This window comes from Trachypithecus francoisi, unplaced genomic scaffold (assembly GCF_009764315.1).
Source record: "Trachypithecus francoisi isolate TF-2019V2 unplaced genomic scaffold, Tfra_2.0 Lachesis_group20, whole genome shotgun sequence".
Classification (NCBI taxonomy): Eukaryota; Metazoa; Chordata; class Mammalia; order Primates; family Cercopithecidae; genus Trachypithecus; species Trachypithecus francoisi.
In genome coordinates this window covers 279,709-304,551 of record NW_022681466.1, presented here as the reverse complement: position 1 = coordinate 304,551, position 24,843 = coordinate 279,709, and the positions used below count along the sequence as shown (strand labels likewise).

The 24,843-nt window shown below is 36.4% G+C and overlaps 1 protein-coding gene across 4 annotated transcripts in view; it reads left to right on the top strand.

The window, feature by feature from the left end:
* Nucleotides 1-2,593: 2,593 nt before the first annotated feature.
* The window catches only part of ABCA8 (ATP binding cassette subfamily A member 8), a 79,456-nt gene continuing 57,206 nt past the window's right edge, over nt 2,594-24,843 (top strand). The window contains exons 1-7 of one of the 4 annotated variants that reach the window (XR_004430393.1): nt 2,594-2,773; nt 11,940-12,040; nt 13,026-13,230; nt 16,883-17,047; nt 20,716-20,819; nt 21,465-21,691; nt 24,651-24,792. Coding sequence is in view for 3 of the 4 variants with exons in the window: in XM_033181968.1 (XP_033037859.1) it covers nt 11,945-12,040; nt 13,026-13,230; nt 16,883-17,047; nt 20,716-20,819; nt 21,465-21,691; nt 24,651-24,792 (939 nt within the window). In the remaining variant the exon portion in view is untranslated. The remainder of the gene's footprint in view (nt 2,774-11,939; nt 12,041-13,025; nt 13,231-16,882; nt 17,048-20,715; nt 20,820-21,464; nt 21,692-24,650; nt 24,793-24,843) is intronic. The other 3 variants (XM_033181968.1, XM_033181969.1, XM_033181970.1) reach the window with 3 other exon arrangements.

The window sequence follows — 24,843 nt, the reverse complement described above, 5'->3', positions numbered from 1 at the left end:
CTTATCTGATGGTGCACTGTTTTTGGTGTTCTTTTCTAATCAGTATAGAAAAGAATGCATCTAACTAATCACTAGCTAAAACTCATGTACCTGCTCTAGGAATAGATACCATGTCTGACAAAGCAACTCTAACTAGGACCACTAGTTGTTTGAGCTTGAGATAATCTAAGCATTCTCTAGAATCTTTCTGGCTTCTGCAGGGATCAGGCTGGCAAATTAAATTAAGGTGCGCTAGGCACCACTACCTTTCATCTTTATGTCAATAATAGTGGCATTGGTCTCTGCGTTCCTTCTCCCTGTGTGGAATACTGTTCTTGATTAAGTGTCATGGTTGGGGATAAAGTTGGGAGAATTGTCAAAGGTGCCCACTTTCCCTTCTGCATTATGATAGTTTTCACCCTACAAGCCGAGGACTCAGCATGGAAGTTATTCTAACTACCAGATATGTCAACTCTAACAGCACATTTGGTGATAGACAAATGACCACTGTGTATGTCCATGAGTCCAGTGAGACCATGCAGAGCTGCTTGTTAACCAAGACTCCATTTATGACCTTGGCTTTATATTCTCAATCTAGCTGTAGGGCCTTAGTGAAATTTTGGGTTTCCGGTTACCCATGTCCACTCTGACTCTATGCCCAACAACTCTTGACATGTCTGGGGATTTTTCTTTCTTCAGTGTATAATCACCCAAGTAAAGGCTGTAGGTCCCTTTGAGGGAGGACTAAGAAGTGTAATCATCACAGTATACATTTGTCAAGATGTTGTAAGATCTTTTCTTCTAGGGGTCTGACTAGTTTTTCAATCAATAGGTTCTATATCTGAAAAGTAGCTTAGGACTAGGAGCTGAGCAAGAGATCATGACTTTTTATTGGGGTGATGGAGACCATGTTGAGCCTCTTACTCCTCTATTTCTTCCCCTTCTGGTTGTAGTTACTGAGCAGCACCCTTGTTGACCTCCTTCCTATTTTGTCTGTATATAATAGTAAGGTTTACATATTTTACTTAAAATGAAGAAATATTAATTCTGGGTAGACCATGTCAAGTTAAGTATGTCTTTTGCAATCCTGAGAGTGATCACTAAAATAACTATACAAATAGATATAGTTAAGAAACATAATAGATAAGTTGAAATGCAGTATTAAAAAATAATTTCAAATAACCAACAAGAAAGCAGAAAATGGGAAATAGGAGAATTAAAACCTGAGAGAAAAGAGAGCAAATAACAAAATGGCAGACCTGAATTTAAAAAATCAATAGCTACATAAAATGAAAATAATTTAAACACACCCATTACAAGACATGCATTGTCAAATTGGATTTTAAAAACCAAACACATGAGTCTATTATATGCCGTCTACAAGAAACTCACTTGAAATACAATTTAGAGCTGGGTATAGTGGCATGTATCTGTAGTTTCAGCTACTCCGGAGTCTGAGATGGGAAGATCACTTGAGCCCAGGAGTTCAAGTCCAGCCTTGGCAACATAGCAAGACAGTCATCTTCAAAAAATACATATATACAAAACAAACAAACACATGCACACACACACACACACGTATAATATGAATGTGATGTTTGGCAGGGCCAACAGAATTGAGATCATAACCGCCACTCTGAAAGCATATTTTGTGTGTGTGTGTGTGTGTAGATAAAAATAAAAGGATGGAAACAAAATACCATGAAAACAATAATCACAGGAAGGTAAGAATGGCTATATTATTAATATCAAACAAAGTAGACTTTAGAACACAAAAGTTACTAAAGATAAAGGTTAACATTACATAATGATAAAAGGGTCAATTCACCAAGAAGACATAACAATTCCAAATGTTGCAAAATACATCAGGGAAAACATGATAGTTTTAAAGGGAGAAATTTAAAAGTCCCTAATTTTTGTTAAAATCTTCAACATTCCTCTCTTAGTAATCAACAGAGCTAGGAGACAGAAAATTAGGAAAAATACAGGAAAAAACTGAACAATATCACCAATCAACTAAATATAATAGATATTATATAATATTCCACTCAACACCAAAAAAATACAACTTTTCAAGTACCTGTGGAATATTTGCTAAGATAGATCATATCCTGGGTCATCAAATAAGCCTTAACAAATTTGACATACAAAATATTTTTTCTGAGTATAATTGAATTAAGCTAGAAATCAATAAGCAAAGATAAGAAAATCTTCAGACACTTGGAAATTAAGCACATTTCTGCTTAATCTATGGGTCAAATAAATTGGAAAATAGTCTGAACTGAGTGAAAATGAAGCTGGGAAACAGAGGAATGAAAATTTTGACTATCTAGGTAAAGCTGTCAATTAAGCAGACTAGAGCTCTGGGTAAAGAGAAGAGCTTTTCTCTGATTAAGCTGTTTACTTTCTCGTGGCTTAAAGACAGCACTTTAAAGTTTGATATTAGCCACAACCATCTTGGACATAAAAAAGAAATTGCTCCCTATAACATGATATAGCCAGGCAATCCAGTATAAATGCCACTGCTCTGCAGGAACTGGCCGAATATCAATGAGAAGACAAACAGTCCAAGCACGATCACGTGAATGTGATGTTTGGCAGGGCCAACAGAATTGAGATCATAACCTCCACTCTGAAAGCAGTCTTCGCAGAAACTTTTCACAGAAGTCAAACATTTAAAGCAAATTCTAGATACGTGGTAGAGACAAGGAGAAAATGTGGATAATTTTCTTCTAAACAAGAAGATCAGTGGATAAAACATACCTCTAGATTCCTTGCTTCAATTTTCCCAGAAGTAAGTTCATTGTATTTCTTTCTGTTTTGTTTTGTATTTTGTTTTTGTGTGTGTCTTTGTTTCAGAGGTTTTGTCTTTTCTTATTCTTATGACAAAATTATAAATAAAGTTTTATAAACTGAATGACAATCATCTATGGAGAAATTATTTTGAAAAATACTGGGCTATTATGAAGATTTTATATCTGGTCATTAATATTAGATAGATAAAAATATTGAGTTAGAATGTTTTTTAAAAATTATGCAACCATTGTGTTGTTTTAAACATAACTGAGTATAGAAATAAGTTTAAACTGGCTGTAAAAATTTTGTGAACATCTTACAGTTTTAGGAACTGGATTGGAAGACTGAGCTGTTTTTGAAGTTAAAGTTATCTATCTTGATTGCACAATAATTTAGGGCCTTTTGGATAAGTGTTCTTCTGATTTTGAGACTGTTTACCAAGAGCACTTACAGAAATATTTTTATTGTTCCTATCTCTCACTGGGACTATAAGAATTTTAGAAACATAAGATTCTTTCTAGGATCTTTTACTCATTGGATACAGTGAGTTGAATCAGAATGTGAAACATGTAGCTTCTCTTTATCACAATGTTATTTAAAATGTACATTGTTTTGGTAAAAAGAATTTTCATGCTCCTATCGTGAATATATTTTGTTCTGCATTTTACAACAATATAAAAGGATAAAAATGAGTCATTACAATTTGAGACTATATGCCATATGTATAATAAAGAATTCACGTTTTTGCTAGTCTTTATATAAACTGCAGAACATATAAAAATTGGAAAGAAACAAAGTAGGCAATAATAATTTACAATGGAAGATATAAGGGATTGGAGTCAGACTGGAGTTTGCATGCTACCTAAGACTGTGGCTGATTCCATAGTGAGGAGATCATCTTCTTGGCCAGTTCATGGTCCTGGGCAGCCTTAGCACAGCTCTCCTAAAAGTATCCATGCTGAATTTTCTGCAACTTAACCTAGGCTGCTTTACTCTTAGAACTGTCCTTCCCTCTTCTCTTTCCATGGACTTTCTGACCTCTTTACTTAGTCTGCTTCTACTTAGGCTTCCCCTTCAGCCTCATTACATAGCCATGTGTAGATTCTTCTTCTAGCAGTGTTCTCTGAGACTGCCATGGCTAATGTGCCTTCTGTTGCAACTGACCCCTGGACACCTTACTTGAGCTTTGACTCTAGGAAGTAGCACCACCCTGTTTGTGTGATCCTGTCCCATAAATGGGATGATGGCTTCAGGTGGGGCTCATTCACTTCTCATCACTATGGAGGAGTTCATAGAAACCGCATGGCCAACATGGCATGCATATGGAGGGAGATCACTTGCTTCAGGAGTCAGGACTTATGAGCCAAATGATGGTCTTCAGGGTGGAGCTGCCAGCTTTGTGCTCAAAAGTCTGGACCCATTCTTTCAAGTCATGTCCTTCACATGCTTCCCAGAAAACTGTGATGGTACCTCCCAGAATCTCTTTACTTTCTATAATTCAGCTTACGTACCCTGTTTTCTCCCACAGCAAAGACCATTTGAGAGTACTCCAGTCCTACAGTTTTCAGAAGTGGCTTAGCAAATTGTATTTGTGTAGTAGTGGTTGATTGAAGTTATGGAAAGATGTGGTGTTCTTATTATGCACTGAATCTTCTGGGAAGTATTTTATGTGCCTGCTGCAATAAAATGTGTACATAAATTCCCCTACAAAATCACTCCCCATATACAGACCTACTCACAAACACTCACATCAAGTTTTTTGCTCAAAATTGAACATGCTGAGACTGTGATGTGCTACTCCTCCCAGGAGGGTAGAGGGTAGTCTACTGCTGTACTTCTCCTCTCTGGCTACTGATGCAATTATCTATAGAAGTATAATGCTGCTCTCTGTAGGCAATTTTAGGTAAAATCCATGGGATATTTTCACAGCGAGCTAGCCTATGGAGAGGACAAAAGTTTCTGGGTTCTTAAAGCAGCTGCAGCCAATCTAAGTCCTGTACAGGAGGAATTTCTACCTTCCACCTCATGCACAAGCCCAAATATATCACAGCTTCTCTACAGAAATGCATAATTCATTGGCAAATTTAATTGTCATTTGATGGTAAAAGATGAATCTACTTTGTATGTTCTTTAAATTGAAAATTGAATCACATTTCTACACAATAATAACCAGGATAATTAGGTTGGAATTCAGCAGAGTGTTAAAATATCTAGAAGACATTTGTTTGTAAGAAGAGAACAGAGATAACAAATACTTTTGAGTTTTCATAAAATAAGTTATAGTTCCTTAGAAAAGTATTTAAGAGTAACCATAAAAGATATATAACCACCTTTTATATCTCTGGGACAGGAGAGGAAATGGAGAAGGGTAGGAAAACATTTTCAATTCAATAGAAGGTAAAGATGTAGACAAAACTAGAAGCAAAGGAAAAGTAGGTTTAACATGAGAATAAGATACAATGAGAGATCATCCAGAACAAAAATTCATACATGATTTAATACATCTCTTAATATACAGTTATCTATCAGTTGAGATTTCTAAACATTGATGAGCTTTTTTATACATTAACCAAATTTTTTTAAAGGTGCGAAAGGTTAACAACAAAGAGATAGAAACAGATACATTAGGCAAATATTAACCTATAGAAGCCTAGTGCCTCCATGTTATTATCAGAAATAGAAGCAACCTACTGCTGAAACACAAAAAAGCAATGTTTTATGCACCTGGCTGCCTAGCTGTTAAATGCACATGCTGAAAACTAACAGAGATATAAGAAATTGCCAAACCTATTATTAGAGTGGAAATTTTTAATTGAACTCTATTATGAAATGATTGATCTAGTAAATATAACATTAGAAAAGATGCTGAAGATCTGAAGAACACAATGAAAAAGACTGAATAGATATGCACAAAACACTTCACCTAAACAGCAAGTTACAGGTATGTTACGTGCACGTGGAACACTTTCAAATATGAAAATATGCTGCACCACCAAGGAAGTCTTAAGGAATTTTAAAGAAGCAGTATCTTACTGAGAAGTCATTTCTTTGATCACAATGTAATTGTTAGAAATCAAAAATGAAAAGTCACTAAAAACAAAGAAACTTCAATATAGTGGATGCTAAAGAGGCAATCCTAAGTAACATATGCTAAAGAGGCAATCCTAAGTAACACATTTATGTTACGTAGCAAAAAGGAAACAAACCCAAATAATAACATGCAGCAATAAGCATTTGTAGCTGCAGTGTCTGCAGTGGCTCCTAAGAGACTGCTGATCTTGGACAGGCTTGATCGTATCTCTGGGAGGGGACTGGCTAGCACTCTCAACTGGATGACTGAGAGGACTCAGCGTGGTTTCATTCTGCAGTAGGCTAGGCCAGATCTGCTCTCACAGCAATAGAAGAAACACAAAAAAGCAAGCCGATACACTCAAGGTCTCAGGAGGCTGAGGTTCAGAACTCGTGCGTCATCACACCTCCCTTCTTCTCTTGGCTCAAGTACTGGCCTGCCTTGATGATAAAAGCTCCAGAATTACCAGACAAAGGGTGGACACAGGCAGAGGTGGATAATTAGGTCACTGATGTAATCAATTACCCAACTCCCGAATCCATTTTCTCAGCCACTCTGCTAACATTAGTTCACTATTTCAGCCAAGAAGCCAAAGGAAAAAGCAGCAAAACAAACCCCAAAAAGAGTATACATAAAATCATAAAAAGTAAGAAGATAAATTTTAAAATTAGAAAACAAACTAAATAATCAAAATGATAAAACAGTAACACTTCTGTTTTGTTTAAAAGGCCATTAATAAATTCAAAATTCTAGCAAGACTAATGAACAAAAATAAAAAGAAGTTTAAAAATAGAAGAAAAAAATACATTGATATATAATAGGTTTTCAAAAGTATTTTTAGTTATAGATATTTTAAATTCATGCTAATAAATCTAAATAGAGTTTGAAGTCAGGTAGCATGATGCCTCCAGCTTTGTTCCTGTTGCTTAGGATGGTTTTGGCTACGTGGGCTCTTTTCTGCTTCCATATAAAATTTAAAGTAGTTGTTTTCTATCCTGCAAAGAAAGTCAGTGGTAGCCTGATGGGAATAGCATTGAATTTATAAATTACTTTGGGCAGTATGGCCATTTTTATGATATTGATTCTTCCTATCCATGAGCACGGAATGTTTTTCCATTTGTTTGTGTCCTTTCTTATTTCCTTGAGCAGTGGTTTGTAGTTCTCCTTGAAGAGGTCCTTCACATCCCTTGTAAATTATATTCCTAAGTATTTTACTCTCTTTGTAGCAGCTGTGAATGGGAGTTCATTCATGATTTGGCTCTCTGCTTGTCTATTGTTGGACATAGGAATGCTTGTGATTTTTGCACATTGATTTTGTATCCTGAGACTTTGCTGAAGTTGCTTACCAGCTTAAGGAGTTTTGGGGCTGAGATGATGGGGTTTTCTAAATATAGAATCATGTCATCAGCAAACAGTGACAATTTGATTTCCTCTCTTCCTATTTGAATACCCTTTATTTCTTTCTCTTGCCTGATTGCACTGGCCAGAACTTCCAATACTATGTTGAATAGGAGTGGTGAGAGAGGGCGTCCTTGTCTTGTGCCAGTTTTCAAAGCGAATGCTTCCAGCTTTTACCCATTCAGTATGATATTGGTTATGGCTTTGTAGTAAAAAGTTCTTGTTATTTTGAGATATGTTCCATCAATGCCGAGTTTATTGAGAGTTTTTAACATGAAGGGATGTTGAATTTTATGATGGTGGGCACCTGTAGTCCCTGCTACTCAGGAGGCTGAGGCAGGAGAATCGCTTGAACCTGGGAGGCAGAGGTTGCAGTGAGCCAAGATAGTGCCACTGCACTCTAGCCTGGGCCACACGTTGAGACTTCATCTCAAATAAATAAATAAATAAATAAATTTTTGTAAAAAGCTAACAGTTTCTGTCACATATAGTAAGCTCCCAGAAGAGCCAAGACAATTTTGAAAAGAAAACTAAGATGAAGAACCTGTTCTAGCATTTATGAAGGCTTATTATGAAGTTCTAGTAACTACTAGTAAGTAGACTATGTGTAAGAAATATACAAAGAGATTAATTGAAAAATAAGATACTTCCAAGTGCATATACACATAATATACATATGCAGACACACACACACACACACACACAAACACAAACACACACATATCTGCTATTTGAGAGAGAAGGCATAACAAATCAATACAGAAAGAAGGAACCAGAAAGTAGTTCATGTTGGAACAATTGGCTTGAGAACTGCAGAAAGAAAAAACTTGTCACTAATGACTGAGGTCACAAAATAAACTCAGACGTATGAAAGAGTACATCTTTCATGTACTCTTGAAAAATACTTGAGATTATTAGAAGAATATGAAGGAATGTGTATTTATGATTTCTGAAAAGGAAAGTGCTTTCTAAACAGGACACACACACCAAATACACAATCACAAAGGAAAAGATTGTTTAATTTGACTACAACAAAACTTAAACTTAAATACAATAAAAGAAAATGAGAGATTGACAAAATTAAAAACTGGCAGTAAACCAGTATCTAGAATACATCATGAACTCCTACAAAAAGGCATGACCCCAAAAAAAAAAAATCAACTGAGTACAAAAAGCTATTTCCAGAAGTCTAAATAACCATTCAGCATATAAGAAGATGCTCAAATTCTATGAAAAACAAGACAATGCAAATTTAAATAATGAGATACCCTACACACTCTATGTTTGTGCATAATTTGGCTCTGGGAAGCTGTACGTTGTTTTCTGTGTGTTCCTGTTCCACCCTCAACTTTCAAAGGCCTTGTGCACCCAAGCCATAAAGGAGACCCTCTCCATTCTCTTACCCTTCCCCCATCCATAGACTGCTATAGCTTTTTGCTCAGTGCAGTGCTTGAGATATGGGTAGGAGGAACTCTAGATTTCTTGCTCCAACCTCAGTATTAGATACTATAGATCTGGCCCTTGAGGTGAGGCTTCCTCAACATGTTTTCCTCCCTACATACCAGCTGATTCCCACCTTGTATCTGTTGAGAGGTTCGGGGCCTGTGAGAGTTTCCTTTCCCCTCCTGTGGTGAGAGCCTGTCTCTGCTTTGAATCCATGCTGGGTCCTTGTTGCAAATCTCGGCTGCAACTTTGGGAATGGGGACTGGAAGTTTCCCACCCACCTGCAGTGGTAGCAGGCTGTTGCTTTTTACCAGGTGCAAGGCTTATCATAGAGCGACGTGGTTTCCTTCCTCTCCCTCCACAAAGTGGCTTTTTGCTTCTGCCCATAGCTTCGCAGCAGTAGAAGTTTACTTGGAACAGTCGTAAGGGTTGGGGGAAGGGGTGGTTGGTGCTTTACAGATTGCCTCCCATTAGCTGCTGATTTTTGCTTTAACTCCTCCCCAAGATGCAACAACAAGTTGTTTTGTGGGGCTGACAGGGATTCCTGTCCTTCCACCAAGGCTTCTAGATTTGCCCTTTGGAAAAACTATTCTGAGACATGGGTGTATTTTGTGGCCTGGGAGCCACTGGGGGTCTCTCAGGTTTCTTGTTTGCATATATACTTTAAGTTCTGGGATACATGTGCTGAACATGCAGGTTTGTTACATAGGTATACATGTGCCATGGCGGTTTGCTGCACCCATCTACCCATCATCTAGGTTTTAAGCCCCACATGCATTAGGTATTTGTCCTAATGCTCTCCCTCCCCTTTCCCTCCACCCCTGACAGGCCCCAGTGTGCGATGTTCCCCTTCCTGTATCCACGTGTTCTCCTTGTTCAGCTCCCACTTATGAGTGAGAGCATGAGGTGTTTGGTTTTCTGTTCCTATGTTATTCTGCTGAGGATGATGGCTTCCAGCTTCATCCATGTCTCTGCAAAGGACATGATCTCATTCCTTTTTATGGCTGCGTAGTATTCCATGGTGTATATGTGCCACATTTGCTTTATCTAGTCTATGATTGATGGGGATTTGGGTTAGTTCCAAGTCTTTGCTATTGTAATTTTTTAAATAATACTAGGTGAAACCTATTTAAAAAAAAGAGTTGACAAGTAAGTGCTGGGGTCCCAGTAATTGTAAGCAAACATGCAAGCTATGGGTACCAGGACTAGCGTCCACACTCAGCCATCAAAAATTTAACATTTCAGCTGTTTTCTCTCTACTGCTTTTATAGTAGCCATGTCTTTCTCTAATACTTTACCACTTCTGAAACCAATCATGGGTCTCTTTCATCCCTGGAGAAGGCTTTTACGCTTCGGACTTTAGTTTACCTAGTTACCTGTGATCTCAGCTCTTTGGTAGACCCAACAAAAGTTATAATTTTATAGATTATCTGACTTTCTCTCATTATTAGGAAAGCAGCACTATTCTCTTGAGAATTTACGCATTGTAAGTGAAAGAAAAATTCAGGAAATCTTATAGAGAATGTCAATATCATTATAGATGAGAATGTGGAAAAGATGAATTTTGAAATACTTCTTATCATAGTACAAATTGCTACAATGATTTTAGAAAAAAGTATATATACACACATACATAGAGGTGATACATATGCAAATATGTGTGTGTATTTTTCCTGATGACTCTGCATAATAAACATAAATTCTTAAATATGGAAACAAGAAATAAATGTCATTTTTAAATGACATTTGATTAAAATGACAATGTAAAGCTCTTTACAATCTTCCAGTCCAAACTATGGTTATTATCCTATCTTAAGATTTTAATTTTTCAAAGAAAGATAGTGAAAAGTATGATTTCTTTCAGTTAGGAAAGAAAAATTTCTTTCATCCCACAACAAATTAGTAAAGAGTGCAGTTATTTCTGCTAGAAATAACAAAGATCCCATTAAATTGTCTTAGATAGATCAATTCCTAAAACAGATTATTCAGGTTCTTAAGCTAAATATTATAGAGACATTAAATTGGGTGTTCAAGGATGTGTTTATTGAAATTAAGAGTGATGTATGTGGCTGAGCACGGTGGCTCACGCCTGTAATCGCAGCACTTTGGGAGGCCGAGGCGGGCGGATCACGAGGTCAGGAGATCGAGACCATCCTGGTTAACACGGTGAAACCCTGTCTCTACTAAAAATACAAACAATTAGCCGGGCGCGGTGGCGGACGCCTGTAGTCCCAGCTACTCGGGAGGCTGAGGCTGGAGAATGGCGTGTATCCGGGAGGCGGAGCTTGCAGTGAGCCAGAATCCCGCCGCTGCACTCCAGCCTGGGCGACAGAATGAGACTCCATCTCAAAAAAACAAAAAAATAAAAGAGTGGTATATGTGTAGGTGTTGGTCTGGGTGCAATCACGGGACAGAAACTACCCAGTAATTAAACAAAGTAAGTTCAATACACGTACTATTGAATAGTGGCAGGAGAATAACTATAAAGACGGACTGAGAGCTCAAGAGGCCTTGCTAGGGTTGAGGGAGAATATCCAAAGAAGAATAAACATGGGGAGATAAGGTATTCATAATTGGGCAAGGTGTGGTTGAAACGCACTGAATGTCAGAGAAGCCTGACTGGCAAGCTGTGGACACCAGTACTGGAGTGCACTGCTTTTGCAACAGGATGGCCAAAGGAAACAGTGCTTTGAGGAAAGGGCTGTAGCTATCTAGGGGCTCCCAGATATACTACTGCTACTCAAGTCAAGAGCTAGAGGAAACACACAGTGAATCCTGCACACTACAGGTACTTTGCATTGGAGAAAACAATTTACTCAGTGGGGAAAAATACATTGTATAGAAACCCAGCAAATGAACTATTCTGATACCTGGATGGCATCAGATGCCTGCAGTGTCTCTACTATCCTCTCTGCTGAAACAGCATAGCATCATGCCCGCTGGCAAAGGAAAGTACTTAAAGGATTCAGATCCATTTTTATAGAGCAGGCTATGCAGAGTGAATTTAGGGCTGAGAGACAGTAAATTGGTAACTGGCACAGGGCATCACAGATAAATGATGGAACAGAGTCTACAAGTGGGGAAGGAAGGAGAGCATGGGAGTAATGCAATGCTGACTGGGGAACACTCAGACTCTTTGCACTCATTTGCAACACTGGAGTATTCGGTGACTCTTTTTTTGTTGTTTGCAGGATATTTCTTCTTATTGAGAACTTCATATTAATTTTATATTCTTTCTTTTTCATTAAACAAGACAAGATGAGGAAGAGAGAGATCAGTGTGTGTCAACAAACTTGGGCCTTATTATGCAAGAACTTTCTTAAAAAATGGAGAATGAAAAGAGAGTCCTTAATGGTATGACTCAATATGTATGTTGTTCTGTATTTATGATAGGAAAATACCCGTTTCCTGGGAGGTTATCTATGCCACGTCTATCTCCCCCGACACACCAAAAACACTAAAATACAGCACCTTTATACAACAGAAAATGCTATTCTTCAGGCCATGAATCTGTTTTTGAAGACATTTCAGTTGACATGGGCTCATAAATTGAGGTCTGAAACCACTGAATCTGGTAGCAATTGAGAAACCAATACATGTTTTAAAAGCCAATGGTCACATTTGTTACTAGTGTCCCCACTCATAGAGACTACGGTTAAGATACTGACATTCCAAAGATATGGTAAACAAACCAACCCATCACAATGGTAACTGGCATTTTCTCTTTGGGATCTCTTTCTCTTCTTGAAACAATTAGTTTTCTTCAAAAAAAAAAAAGAAAAAAGAGAAAAGTTGAAATTGTCTTAAGTCCAAGAAGAAAATTAGCATTAGCTCTTATAATCTTACCATATAAAAAATCTTGATTAAACTTTGATATATTTTAAAAATCAGATAGATATAGCTAGGTAACATTTTTAACTAAATTGAAATTCCACTATACATACATTTTAAAGTTTTCTTCCCCTAAGATCATGCGTTTTGGAAATAAAGTGATTTCTTATTGGAACTTCGCATGTGATCAGGATTTATAACTAATTAAGATACTGTCCCTCAGACACTGTCTTATTGTTAGAATTATCAGAATGCCCTTACAAACTGGTATACTGTTGAGTGTGTAATTCCAGAATCTTGGCATTTAACCAGTATATCATTACTAAGCTAGCAATGCCTTGGAACTATCTCTTAAAACACATAGACTTTCAGCAGACTTTAAACAGTTTATAATATGGGATATATTGAAGCTAGAAAAGTACAAAAGAGACAAACTTTACGACAAAATGATTGTGGATGACTAATTTTAAATAAGACTTTTCTTTATCCTTTCTCCTGTATTATATAGGAATGGCTGAACTCATTGCTCCTACTACTTTGTTTGTATATATATCCTCATAGTCATCAAGTAAATGATTTTTCTTCACTGCTTACCATGGACCTGGGACGGGTAGATACATTTAATGAATCCAGATTTTCTGTTGCATACACACCTGTCACCAACACAACCCAACAGATAATGAATAAAGTAGCCTCTGCTCCCTTCCTGGCAGGTAAGTTTTCTAGTTACTTAAGAGGAACGTTTGGTGTGAATATTTGGTTAATTTGACTGCAAATTTATGCATTTAATTTGTATTTCAGTTTGATAAATCTTAATGGTCAAACTTTCTGGAGTACATAGATTGGGAATATGTCTTCCCTTTGTTGGAAGTAACATCTCACCACTCACTATCTAAGTTAAAACTAAATGTATTGCTTCCCAAACAAGGGTTTACCATTTGGGGTACACAGTCTTTCAAAAAGAAACTTGTTGATCTGGTATAGGATTTGAGGAAGCATGAAATTATACAGACTGGTGCACATTTAGAGTAGTAGTGTTTAGGGATATGTTGGCATGTGACTCTGAAAGCATTGTCACCAAAATGGCATCGTTGCTATAGTGTTTTCTTGTCCTTATAGACAAAGAACAACCAGTCTCTTCCTTTCCTAAATTTGATTATAGGAATTTTAACTTTACCTTTTAACACCAAAAACATGTCCTTGCTCTATTTGAACATTCCTTTGAGTATTCCTTATTTCAGATTTTCATCCTTCAGCATTAAGGTGCTTAATGAGTTAAGGTTAAGTAGTTGTTAAGTCAAGTTAAGGTTAAGGTTACTTAACGAGTACCTTAAAGTTGAAGGGTAAAGATCATTTTTGTAACAATAAATTTTGTAACAATCATTTTTATAGCAATGTTCTGAAATTAGAGGAGATGCAGCCTGGTACAAAGGCAAGAGAACTAGGCTTAGAGTCAGAGGACATTTGATTAAAAGTAGTTCTGAGAGTCCACTGAGAACTGCTGTAATATATATGTGTCTGGAGTGCATTTTGAAAGCCATCAGCTTCTCTTAGCCTTATTATTAGCATATGCAAAATAAGAATAAGAATTTATGCAGCAATAAACTCTTACAGTTCGAAGAAATAAGACCTTGTGTTCGATAGGTCAGTGGGGTGACTAGTTAACAATAATCTGTAAAAAATAACACTATATTTTTCACAAATATTTCATTTGAGAGTAAGAGGCCCAACTCAATCTGTCTTAAGAAAAAGAATCCTTTGACTAGCTTAAAGGAGCAGAGTATTAATGCAGAATAGAGGTTTATCATCAACGGAGGTACGTCTCTGCCCCTCAGATCTATAGCTTTGTGTGCTGGCTTCATTCACAAGTTGGTTCTGCCAGAGGCAGAGTTGGTCTGCAGACTCTCCAGATTTAAGACCTCCCAGATTAGCAACTCTAGTGAAAAGATTACAGATCATTTCTGATAGTTCACAATAACTTCAAGGATTTTATCCACAGGAACAAATAGGTGACTTTGGGTTAGTATTGATCTTGGCTCACCAAGAACTAATCTCTTTGGATAGGGGACATGCAGTATTTTCATTGCCCACTTGTTGAGCTCCCAGGTCATGGACCACATCAAAATCACAGGATATATGAGTGAAGGGAGGGAAGTATCCCAAATGGATCACAGTGTGTTTTTACTAGAAGAAGAACTGGATGTCAACAGATGAAAACAACATATGTCCTTTACAACCGTAAATGCATACTTCAAAGGGAAACCTGTGGTGGTTGCCCTGTCATTCATTCATAGGTTAGGTCAAGGGCTAAGATAAAGATTAAAATTAGTGCTATAGTGAGTCTAAGTGTTAAGTTTTTTATTTGAGATGCTCATGGTAATGGTAACAGGAGGATGATTTCTACATCAGCTAGTAAAACTGTAGTGGTTACTAAGAATTTTGTAGAGAATGGCAGATAGGTGTATCCTATTGGAGCAGACCCACATTCATATGGGCATGATTTTTCTGTATAAATATTTAATTGTTATAATCAGAATAACTACAAAAAATAATGCTAGCAATGTATTTGTCAATAAAGTTAATAGGAGGTTCGTTATTCTGTTTTGGATTATACCAAACCCAGCTGATTGAAAGCCAACTATGCTAATACTAAAAGAAGATTCTTATTAACGAATGGAGATAGAGGTACAGGAACAGTCAGACTATATCCACAGGATGTCAGTATCAGGCAGCAGCTTCAAATCAGAAATGATGGTTGGATATAAAGTGAGATTTTATCTGATGAATTGAATTATTATGAGTTGAGTTATAATTTTAAGTGACTTTGAGCTTGTACAACTGTGTGAGTATCCTAAAAACCAGGATATTATTAAAAGGGCGAATTTTATGGTATGTGAATTACATTTCAATTTTTAAAAGAATATAAAAATGTGTCTTTGAAGGTTCTGACTACTCATTTTAAGCAACATAATTCCCTCCAAGGGGGTTCTTCTAAGGAAAACCTACACATCTTGCTCCACCCAGTCACTGGAAGCCTGCATAACCTCTTTTTTTCCTTTCTTTGTCAACTTCCGTCCAAATTCCACTCCAGCTTAAGTAATTATTAATCTTATGCCTGGATTCTGACCCCTTCACTGGATTCTGTATCCAGTAATCCAGTTCATGCACTTGCTGTTTGGAGTCTCTGTGGCCACAGTTTCCAGAGCATGTTGGACTTTTCCTTCCTGTGAGTCATCCAAAACTTGCTTTCCAGCGGCACCTCACCAAGCATCACACCGCTAGTTCCACAAACATTTTAATGACTATGCTGTGCATCTTACCTACCAACACTGAATCCACTTCTGATTCAACCTGGTAATGTGATATGAACTATCTACCTAAGGTCCAGTCTCCTAAACAGCCCTGAGATGTGTCTGCTCTTGCTGTTTCACAGACGTCCATAACAAGTCCCAATGTCAGGAACTTGAGCTTCTCAACATTACCTCATTCCAAACCACATGCAAGTATAATAATAAATATTCACTAAATGCTACAATATGGCATATTTTTATAAAAACTGTATTCTGTAAAAAGAGCATATTTTGTAAAGATATTATTCTATATTCTGTATTCTATTAATATTCTATAATAATAATAATGGTTATTACATTTATTTTACAAATATAGAAATTGAGTAACAAAGGTATTCGTTCATGATGACATAAGTTTGAGAATAAAATTAATTCTATCAAAATACATACTGCTTGCTCCCTCTACATTCATCTTCAACACTTCCACCCCAATCCAGAACTTTTCTTGTATTTCGTCTCATTTTTCAGTATTAATAAAACATCCACGTGGCCTTGGACACAATACCTACAGAAAAGAGGGATTCTTTCAGTGATGTCAACATCGTTTCTTACATGTTTTTAAATTTATCACCTTTTTTAGCTTATCAACCATACCATCAGGGTTATTAAAGAAAAATAAATTTGTATAGGTATGTCCGCCCGATATAAAACAGTGCCTAATTGTAATTTAAATATCTATCTCTCTCTATTTACCATTTCAAATTTGTAGGAATGTTAATTATTTTTGAGCAGTTTAATTGGTATAGTATGACACTGTTTGTGATTGAAATTGGCTCAGTAATCACAACATATGAAAATAAAATAACTAATTTTCATGTATTTCTTCTGATTGTATCCAGATGGAACTTTAGAAATTTCTCTCCCACCCAAAATTTTAGTTTACCTTTCTGAAAGTTAATACGTGATTATGTTTTACTTCCATAGAAAACTCTAGTAAAAGCAATTCAGCATGACATCCTAAAGTTGTGTCTCCTAGTAATTTACTAACAATAATATTTCCTTCTTGTAACAAAAGGTAAAGAGGTCTTGGGACTGCCAGATGAAGAAAGTATTAAAGAATTAACAGCAAATTATCCTGAAGAAATAGTAAGAGTCATCTTTACTAATACATATTCATATCATTTGAAGTTCTTGGTAGGACACGAAATGCCAGCAAAAAAGGAACACAGGGACCATACAGGTAATTTTCTGGCTCTAAAATTTCACTACTCTCTATTTCAATTATGTCATAAACCATGTGTGGGAATAGAGGTTAGTATGCCAGATTAGAGCTTCGCTATCTGTCATAATGATGTACACATGTCCCTCAACGTTTAAAAAAATATTCATTTTTGGGCATAAGAACACACTGATAAATGGTCACTACATATAATTATATACATATATTTACATAGATATGTATTTATATGTGTAAATTTAATATGTATTCATATGTACACACATAGATATTATATGGAATATATGATTGTTAAAAGAAAACAAGGTTGTTTATGGATAAGATAGAACAAACTTCTCTTTAAATAAGCTCAATTGTTCAAATTATACCGCAAGGCTATAATAACTAAAACAGCCTGACACATACCTACAATCAAATGGTCTTTGACAAAGTCAAACAAAAACATACACTGGGGGAAAAATCCTTTTCTATAAGTGGTACTGGGAAAATTGAATAGCCTTATGCAGAAAAATAGAACTGGACCCATATCTCTCACCATATACAAAATTTAACTCAAGATAGATTAAAACCTAAACATAAGACCCGAACCTATAAAAATTCAGGAAGAAAAAACGAGGAATAACCTCTTCTGGACATTGAGCTAGACAACGAATTTATGACTAAGTCCTCAAAAGCAAATACAACAAAAACAAAAATAGACAAATGAGACTTAAACTAAAAAAAAAAAAAAAAAAACTTATGCACAGCAAAAGAAACAATCAACAGAGTAAACAGACGACTTACAGATGGAAAAAAATTTGCAAACTATGTATTCAACAAAGAATTCAAAGAACTCAACAAGCAAAACAAATAACTCATTTACCTATTTTTCAATGGTGTTATTTGGATTGTTTGAATTCTTCTTTTTTCAAAAGAAAACATACAAGCAGCCAACCAACGTAAAAAAATGCTCAATATCACTAATTATCAGAAAACGCAAATTAAAACCAGGAGATAACCATCTTCCCTAGTCAGAATGGCAATTATTAAAAAGTCTAAAAAAATCAGACGTTGGCAAGGATGCGAAGAAAAGATAACACTTATATATCATTGGTAGAAGTATAAATTAGTACAACCTTTATGGACAACAGTACGTAGATTTCTCAAAGAAATTAAAACAAAACTACCATTTGATCCAGCAACTTCACTACTGGGTATCTACCCAAAGGGAAAAAAACAAAAAAAAACATTATATTTAAAAAGATACATGCACTCATATGTTTATTGCAGTACTATTCACAAAAGCAGAGAGAATTAACGTAAGTGTCTGTCAACAGAGGGCTGGATAAAGAAAACATGATATATATATCATGGAATACTACTCAGCCATAAATTAAAATATTGATAAATTTGACTAGATATAAATTTTAAGAGCTTCCCATTATCAAAACACACCATAGAGATAGTGAAAAATAAAGGCAAAAATTGTGATAAAGTGGCCAGGTGCAGTGGCTCATATCTGTAATCCTAGCACTTTGGGAGGCCAAGCCAGGTGGATTGCCTGAGTTCAGGAGTTCAAGATCAGCCTGGGCAACATGGTGAAACCCCGTCTCTACTAAAATACACACAAACACACAAAAATTAGCCGGGTGTGGCAGCGTGCGCCTGTAGTCCCAGCTACTCCGGACGCTAAGGCAGGAGAACTGCTTGAGCCTGGGAGGCAGAGCTTGCAGTGAGCAGACATCGCGCCACTATACTCCAGCCTGGGTGACGGAGTGAGACTCCACTTCCAAAACAAAAAAGGAAAAAAAAAAAGTGATAAAGTGTTTATAACAGAAAAATCTAACAAAAAATTAATTCCAGAATATGTAAAGATTTACTTTGAATAAATAGGAAAAAGATCAAAAATACAAAAATAATAATTTCATAAAACAACATAATTAAAAATAATTTCATAAAACAACACAGATCAAGAATAAGCACTAGGAGAAGTGTTTTTCGACATTAGCAACCAGGAAACTGCATGTTGAAACCACATGTTATATCATTTCACGTTCATAAGATTTGCCAAAATTAGCAAATAGAACAATTTGAAGTATGGGCAAGGACATGTAGCAAAGAGAACACCTACCCAGCTTTACAAAATTTTTAAATTCCACAAAAACTGAGAAATTTTATTCTAAAGTTGATGTGCACATAACCTATAACTCATCATCATAGAAATCTTATTAGTGAAACTCTCATACCTGTGTTAAAGATTTGCAGCCTATTCTCTTCTTCCTGAGGACACAGAATAATTGCTTTTTGTAGCCATAATAAGATAGCTAGACCCAAGGCATTTAAACACAAGTGTAAGTTCTTCACCTTTTCTCACCTGCTTCCGCAAACTAAGGAGTCATGTATAATACAGACAGTGCAACTAACAGTTGGAGGAAATGCCTTCCATCTTAGGATCCTAAATTTGATGTGAATAGAGTACCACCCCACAACCCTCCTACCAAAGACCTCTGCTGAATGTGTAGCCTGAGTAAGAAATAAACTTTCACTGTGATAAATCACTGAGATTTAGGAGTTATTACTATAACATATAAGAGACTATACTGACCAATATAGATATATTTACAAGAAGATGTATATACAGATTTTTATAGCAGCAGATTTTTTTTCTGGTAATTGCAAAAAGAAAAAAGGAACTAACCAAATTATCATCAACAGGAAAATGGATAAATATATTGATTTACATTCCTGCAATGGGATTTCATAACCATAAAAAAGAAGAAAAAATTAAATGGGGCCACTTATATACATTTCAAAATCATAATATGGAATAAACGAGCATAGTTCATAATAATTATTAGTACAGTTTAATTTTTTAAATTACATATGCAGTTTAGAGATATATAGTGGCATATGTATAAAGACAATGTTCAGGAAAGCAGTTAGCTAGTTAGAAACTTGGTGCTAGGGGAAGCGCACAAGAGTTTCTAACTGTATTTGAAATGATGCATTTATTTTGCAAATTTGTAGTGGGTCCTTGTGTTTTTATTGTATTTTTATATCATTTGTATATCTGAAATATTTCAAGATCTTATTTAAACCATGTTTCATGTAATATGCATTTAATTCCTATACTCAATTTTAATTAATCTTATTCAAGGATATCTCTTTAATCTAGTTTACTATTAAATGGATTGATAGCTCTTTTTAAATAAATCCTTTTCTTCCAAAGATATTCTGATTGGCATGATTTAAGCAGAGTAAGTAATCTTCCTTGAACTTCCATTTGCCTATTATGCCTGTGTTATATCCAGTGTTAGAAAACGCTTTAGTTCAGTGTTTCTCAATCCATGTTAGGCTCTGTGAACTTTTGAAAAACACTAAAATATGCAGTTTTCACAATACAAATCAGAAAAGAGAAGAGATCAACAAAATTATTAATCAGCAGAAAAGCACAGGACATGGTATGAGAAAAGGAAAACATTTCCTGAGACTGCTCTGCCTCCTGAGTCTGCCTGATTCATTTTGAGAATCAATATTACAACTTACGTTTTCATAAGCTTTGAGTCAAAATAAGAACATTTGGAATTTGGGGCCATTGTAAAGTCCACTGTTTGCTATAATCAGTATTGAAATCATGTTTCAATAATATAGATAGTGATGTAATGATAGTTATAATTTGTTTTTTCACGAAGCTCATTGTTATGAAACAAATGAAGATGTTTACTGTGAAGTTTCAGTGTTCTGGAAGGAAGGTTTTGTGGCTCTTCAAGCTGCCATTAATGCCGCTATTATAGAAGTGAGTACAACATGTTCAATGCAAACTAGTGTTTAATGCCAGTTAATGATATTAGAGGCATCAAAAGTTTCATGAAAGAAAATATAAGTGGATAGCCTTGTTATTTCGTTTGCTCACGCTGAAGTTTACTGAAGTTTCTATATACCATGGAATACAAACAGAAGAAAAAGCATCTCATTCATGGACTCAACTTTGTTGGGAAGCCAGGCATATAAGAAAACTATTAGAACAGAAGTAGACTAGTACAGAACTATAAATCAGGTCTTCATAAGTAAATGAGTAAAAACCTTCTCAGCCTTAGAATGCCATGGAAGAATGCCTAATTGAAATAACATTCCAGCTTGAAGCTTGAGATGAGGGGTGGCTTACTGAATATATAAACTCAGAAAAGACATGCCAAGCAAATCATAAAGTAACGTTAGGCAGGGACATAATGAAACACAGTGAATTCTGAGAACGGTGAGTCACTCAGACTGCCTGCACCCAAGCTCCCAGTGGGTCAATGGCAGGACATAGAAGTGGAAATATAGGTTAGCATCAAATCCCAATAGGCCAATTATACATCCATAGGAAAATAGATGGTTAAAAGAAAACAGCATGCTATTCATTAACATACAAATTTTGCTTATTAATGCCTTTCTTCAGATCACAACAAATCACTCAGTGATGGAGGAACTGATGTCAGTTACTGGAAAAAATATGAAGATGCATTCTTTCATTGGTCAATCAGGAGTTATAACTGATTTATACCTTTTTTCCTGCATTATTTCCTTTTCCGCATTCATTTACTATGCATCTGTTAATGTCACGAGAGAGAGAAAAAGGATGAAGGGCTTGATGACAATGATGGGTCTTCGGGATTCAGCATTCTGGTGAGTCAAATGCAGCACAAATAAGTAAACGGAGGAACTCAGGAAAACTGGGACTCTTCAATGCATCTTATCTTTTCTCTTTCTTTTTTTTTTTTTTTTGAGATGGAGTCTTGCTCTGTCACCCAGGCTGGAGTGCAGTGGCGCCATCTCGGCTCACTGCAAGCTCCACCTCCCAGGTTCACGCCATTCTCCTGCCTCAGCCTCCCAAGTAGCTGGAACTACAGGCATCTGCCACCACGCCTGGATAATTTTTTGTATTTTTAGTAGAGACGGGGTTTCACCATGTTAGACAGGATGGTCTCGATCTCCTGACCTCGTGATCCACCTACCTCGGCCTCCCAAAGTACTGGGATTACAGGCCTGAGCCACCACGCCCGGCCTCTTCAATGCATCTTTATTAAAACCTGTTCCTCCACAACCCAGGTGTACAAATAAGAGATACCTACACTGAATAATTTCAGATCATGAACAAATTTCCACTCAGTTAATTTCAGTGGGGAGAAATGCTCTGCAGTGATGGACAAAAAAAAAAAAAAAAGGAAAATGTATTTTGCCTCTGGAAATTTTACAGGACTAAGTAGAGAGGCTGGTTATTTAATATATTTAACAATCTCTGACCCAATTATATCTAAATCTATTTCAGATTCACTGTACCATGAAGGAACTGCTATAGGAAATAAGATAAAAGGGGATAGAACGTGCTAACATTTAAGAAAATACAACTTCTATTATGAATGATATTGACTTTTTTAGAAAGGAGGAAGATAATATTTTAAAGAAACCTAAAAAGTAAACAAAAAAAACTTTAAGAAAACAAATAAGGAGCCAAGTGTAGAATTTTACAGAAAAAATAATGTCACAACTGTCACACATCAGTGTTTTCCATTTAAAAAAATTTGTTACCGTGAATAAGAAAATGCCACTTTTAAACATTCGTTAGTAACAAGGAAAGAATAAAAATCCTTTATCCCCATGAATGGTATAAATTGTCATTGGTATAATGTTTGTCAGGCTGAGGCTGCGTGTTACTGTGCTTCTCCGAGTTAAGGAAGAAGACTGCGGTTAGGTTACTGGGTGATTGTGAAGAAGGCATAATGAGGAATGACCATGGCAAGAGAGGCGTAAACAAGATAGACATTGGTATCGGTGCCAGACAGAGGTGGGATGTGAGCTGGGAGGGGATTGGAAGGGAAAAAGAAGCCAAAGACCAGGAGCTCCTTTGAGACTGAAGAACATGGTGGGTGTACCTGAGGGAATGAGCTGGCGAAACAGGATGGTGAATAGGGGCTGGGTAGTGTGGGTTTAAAATGTCAGAGGTTGGGTGATTGCAAGAATGGACAAGGTTCTGTGTGAGAACTTATGAATAATTGACTGAAAGGGCATGGAGGTGATGTTTACAGGGGGTAGGACATTAAATAACAGAAAGGCTAGGAAGGCAGATGGGCTGTGCATAGGGCAACAAATTAAGAGTCTGGAAGAGTTCCTTCCAGTATTAACATCTTATAAATCAATATTGACCTCTTGTTTGAATTAATACTTGAGGGAGACGTAGCAGAGCAGTGAAATCTAAAGACTCTAGAGCCAAAACCCCTGAACTTGAAACATGGTTACACAACACACTGGTTCATTAGATTCTCTATCAATAAGATGAGGAAAATAAAGGTATTCCTGAATAGGGCTTTTGGGAGAATAAAATAAATTAATGCTTGCTAAGCTCTTAAAATATTCTTCAACACATACTAATTGCTATGTGTGTGAGTTATTGTGTTGGTTTTGCCACTGTTTTGCTTTTTATTTTTAAAATTATTATTTCATTATAGTTTTCAAAGAATATTGTAAAACAAAATAAAAGAAATTGATGAGGAAAGGAAAGTGAATTATTCTGATATAAAAGAAATGGGATTAAAAAAACATTCATTCTTAACAAAAACAATGAATGGAATTAAAGGCAAGTATGTAGACTTTTCAGTGAACACATCCAGAGAAAGATGACAACAGCTTTTGGGGAAGGAGCAGCATGACGGAATTACACATAAGGAAGAATTTCTTATATCTGAGGAAACTTGTGATGGTCCTGAACATGGAGAGACTCCAGAGAGGACAGAAGGGTCTGAGGTTCACTGAGGGGCTACCCTGTATCAGGACAGTGCCTTACACAGCCATCATCTTATTGAGCCCACAGTTTCAGTGTTACTCCTGGTGTCCAGAGAAATAAAGGAATAATAGTGTGGTTACAGAGGTCGCCCAAGGTTACAGAGCAAGAATGCAGCAAATAAATTGTTCGATCCAAAATCTATTAGACTGGAAACCTAATCCCCCCCCCGCCCCCACCTCCTAGGACAATGTGCATGTATGTGTGAATGTATTTCTGAAATCAATTTTAGGAAAAACAATTCCTAATTACCAAAGAATATTCCTAATTCCTAAAGAATTCTGCCCAAAACTTTTACCGTGTATTTATGTATCTTAGAATACCCAATAAATACTTGTTGAAAGAGGGAATGAATGGACGAATAAGTGAATGAGAACACCCAATAAATACCTGTTAAAAGAGAGAATGAATGGATGAATAAGTGAATGAAAAGTTATGTTAGAATCCATTTCAGGGCTGGACGTGGTGGCTCACGTCTGTAATCCCAGCCCTTTGGGAGGCCAAGACAGGTGGATCATGAGGTCAGGAGATTGAGACGATCCTGGCTAACAAGGTGAAACCCCGTCTCTCCCAAAAAATACAAAAAATTATCCAGGCCTGTAGTCCCAGCTACCCGGGAGGCTGAGGCAGGAGAATGGCGGAAACCCGGGAGGCGGAGCTTGCAGAGAGCTGAGATCGCGCCACCGCACTCCAGCCTGGGAGACAGAGCGAGACTCCGTCTCAAAAAAAAAAAAAAAAGAATCCATTTCAGGTCTTCCTTTTCAAGTGAACATAAAATACTAAAATAACATTTTGTTTCCACATTAGGCTCTCCTGGGGTTTGCTCTATGCTGGCTTCATCTTCATTATGTCCCTTTTCTTGGCACTTGTTATAAAATCTACACTGTTCATCATTTTGTCTGGCTTCATGGTGGTCTTCAGCCTCTTTCTCCTGTATGGATTGTCTTTGGTGAGTTAGTGAATGAAATATCTCTCTACCACCTCATAGCCTAAAACTTAA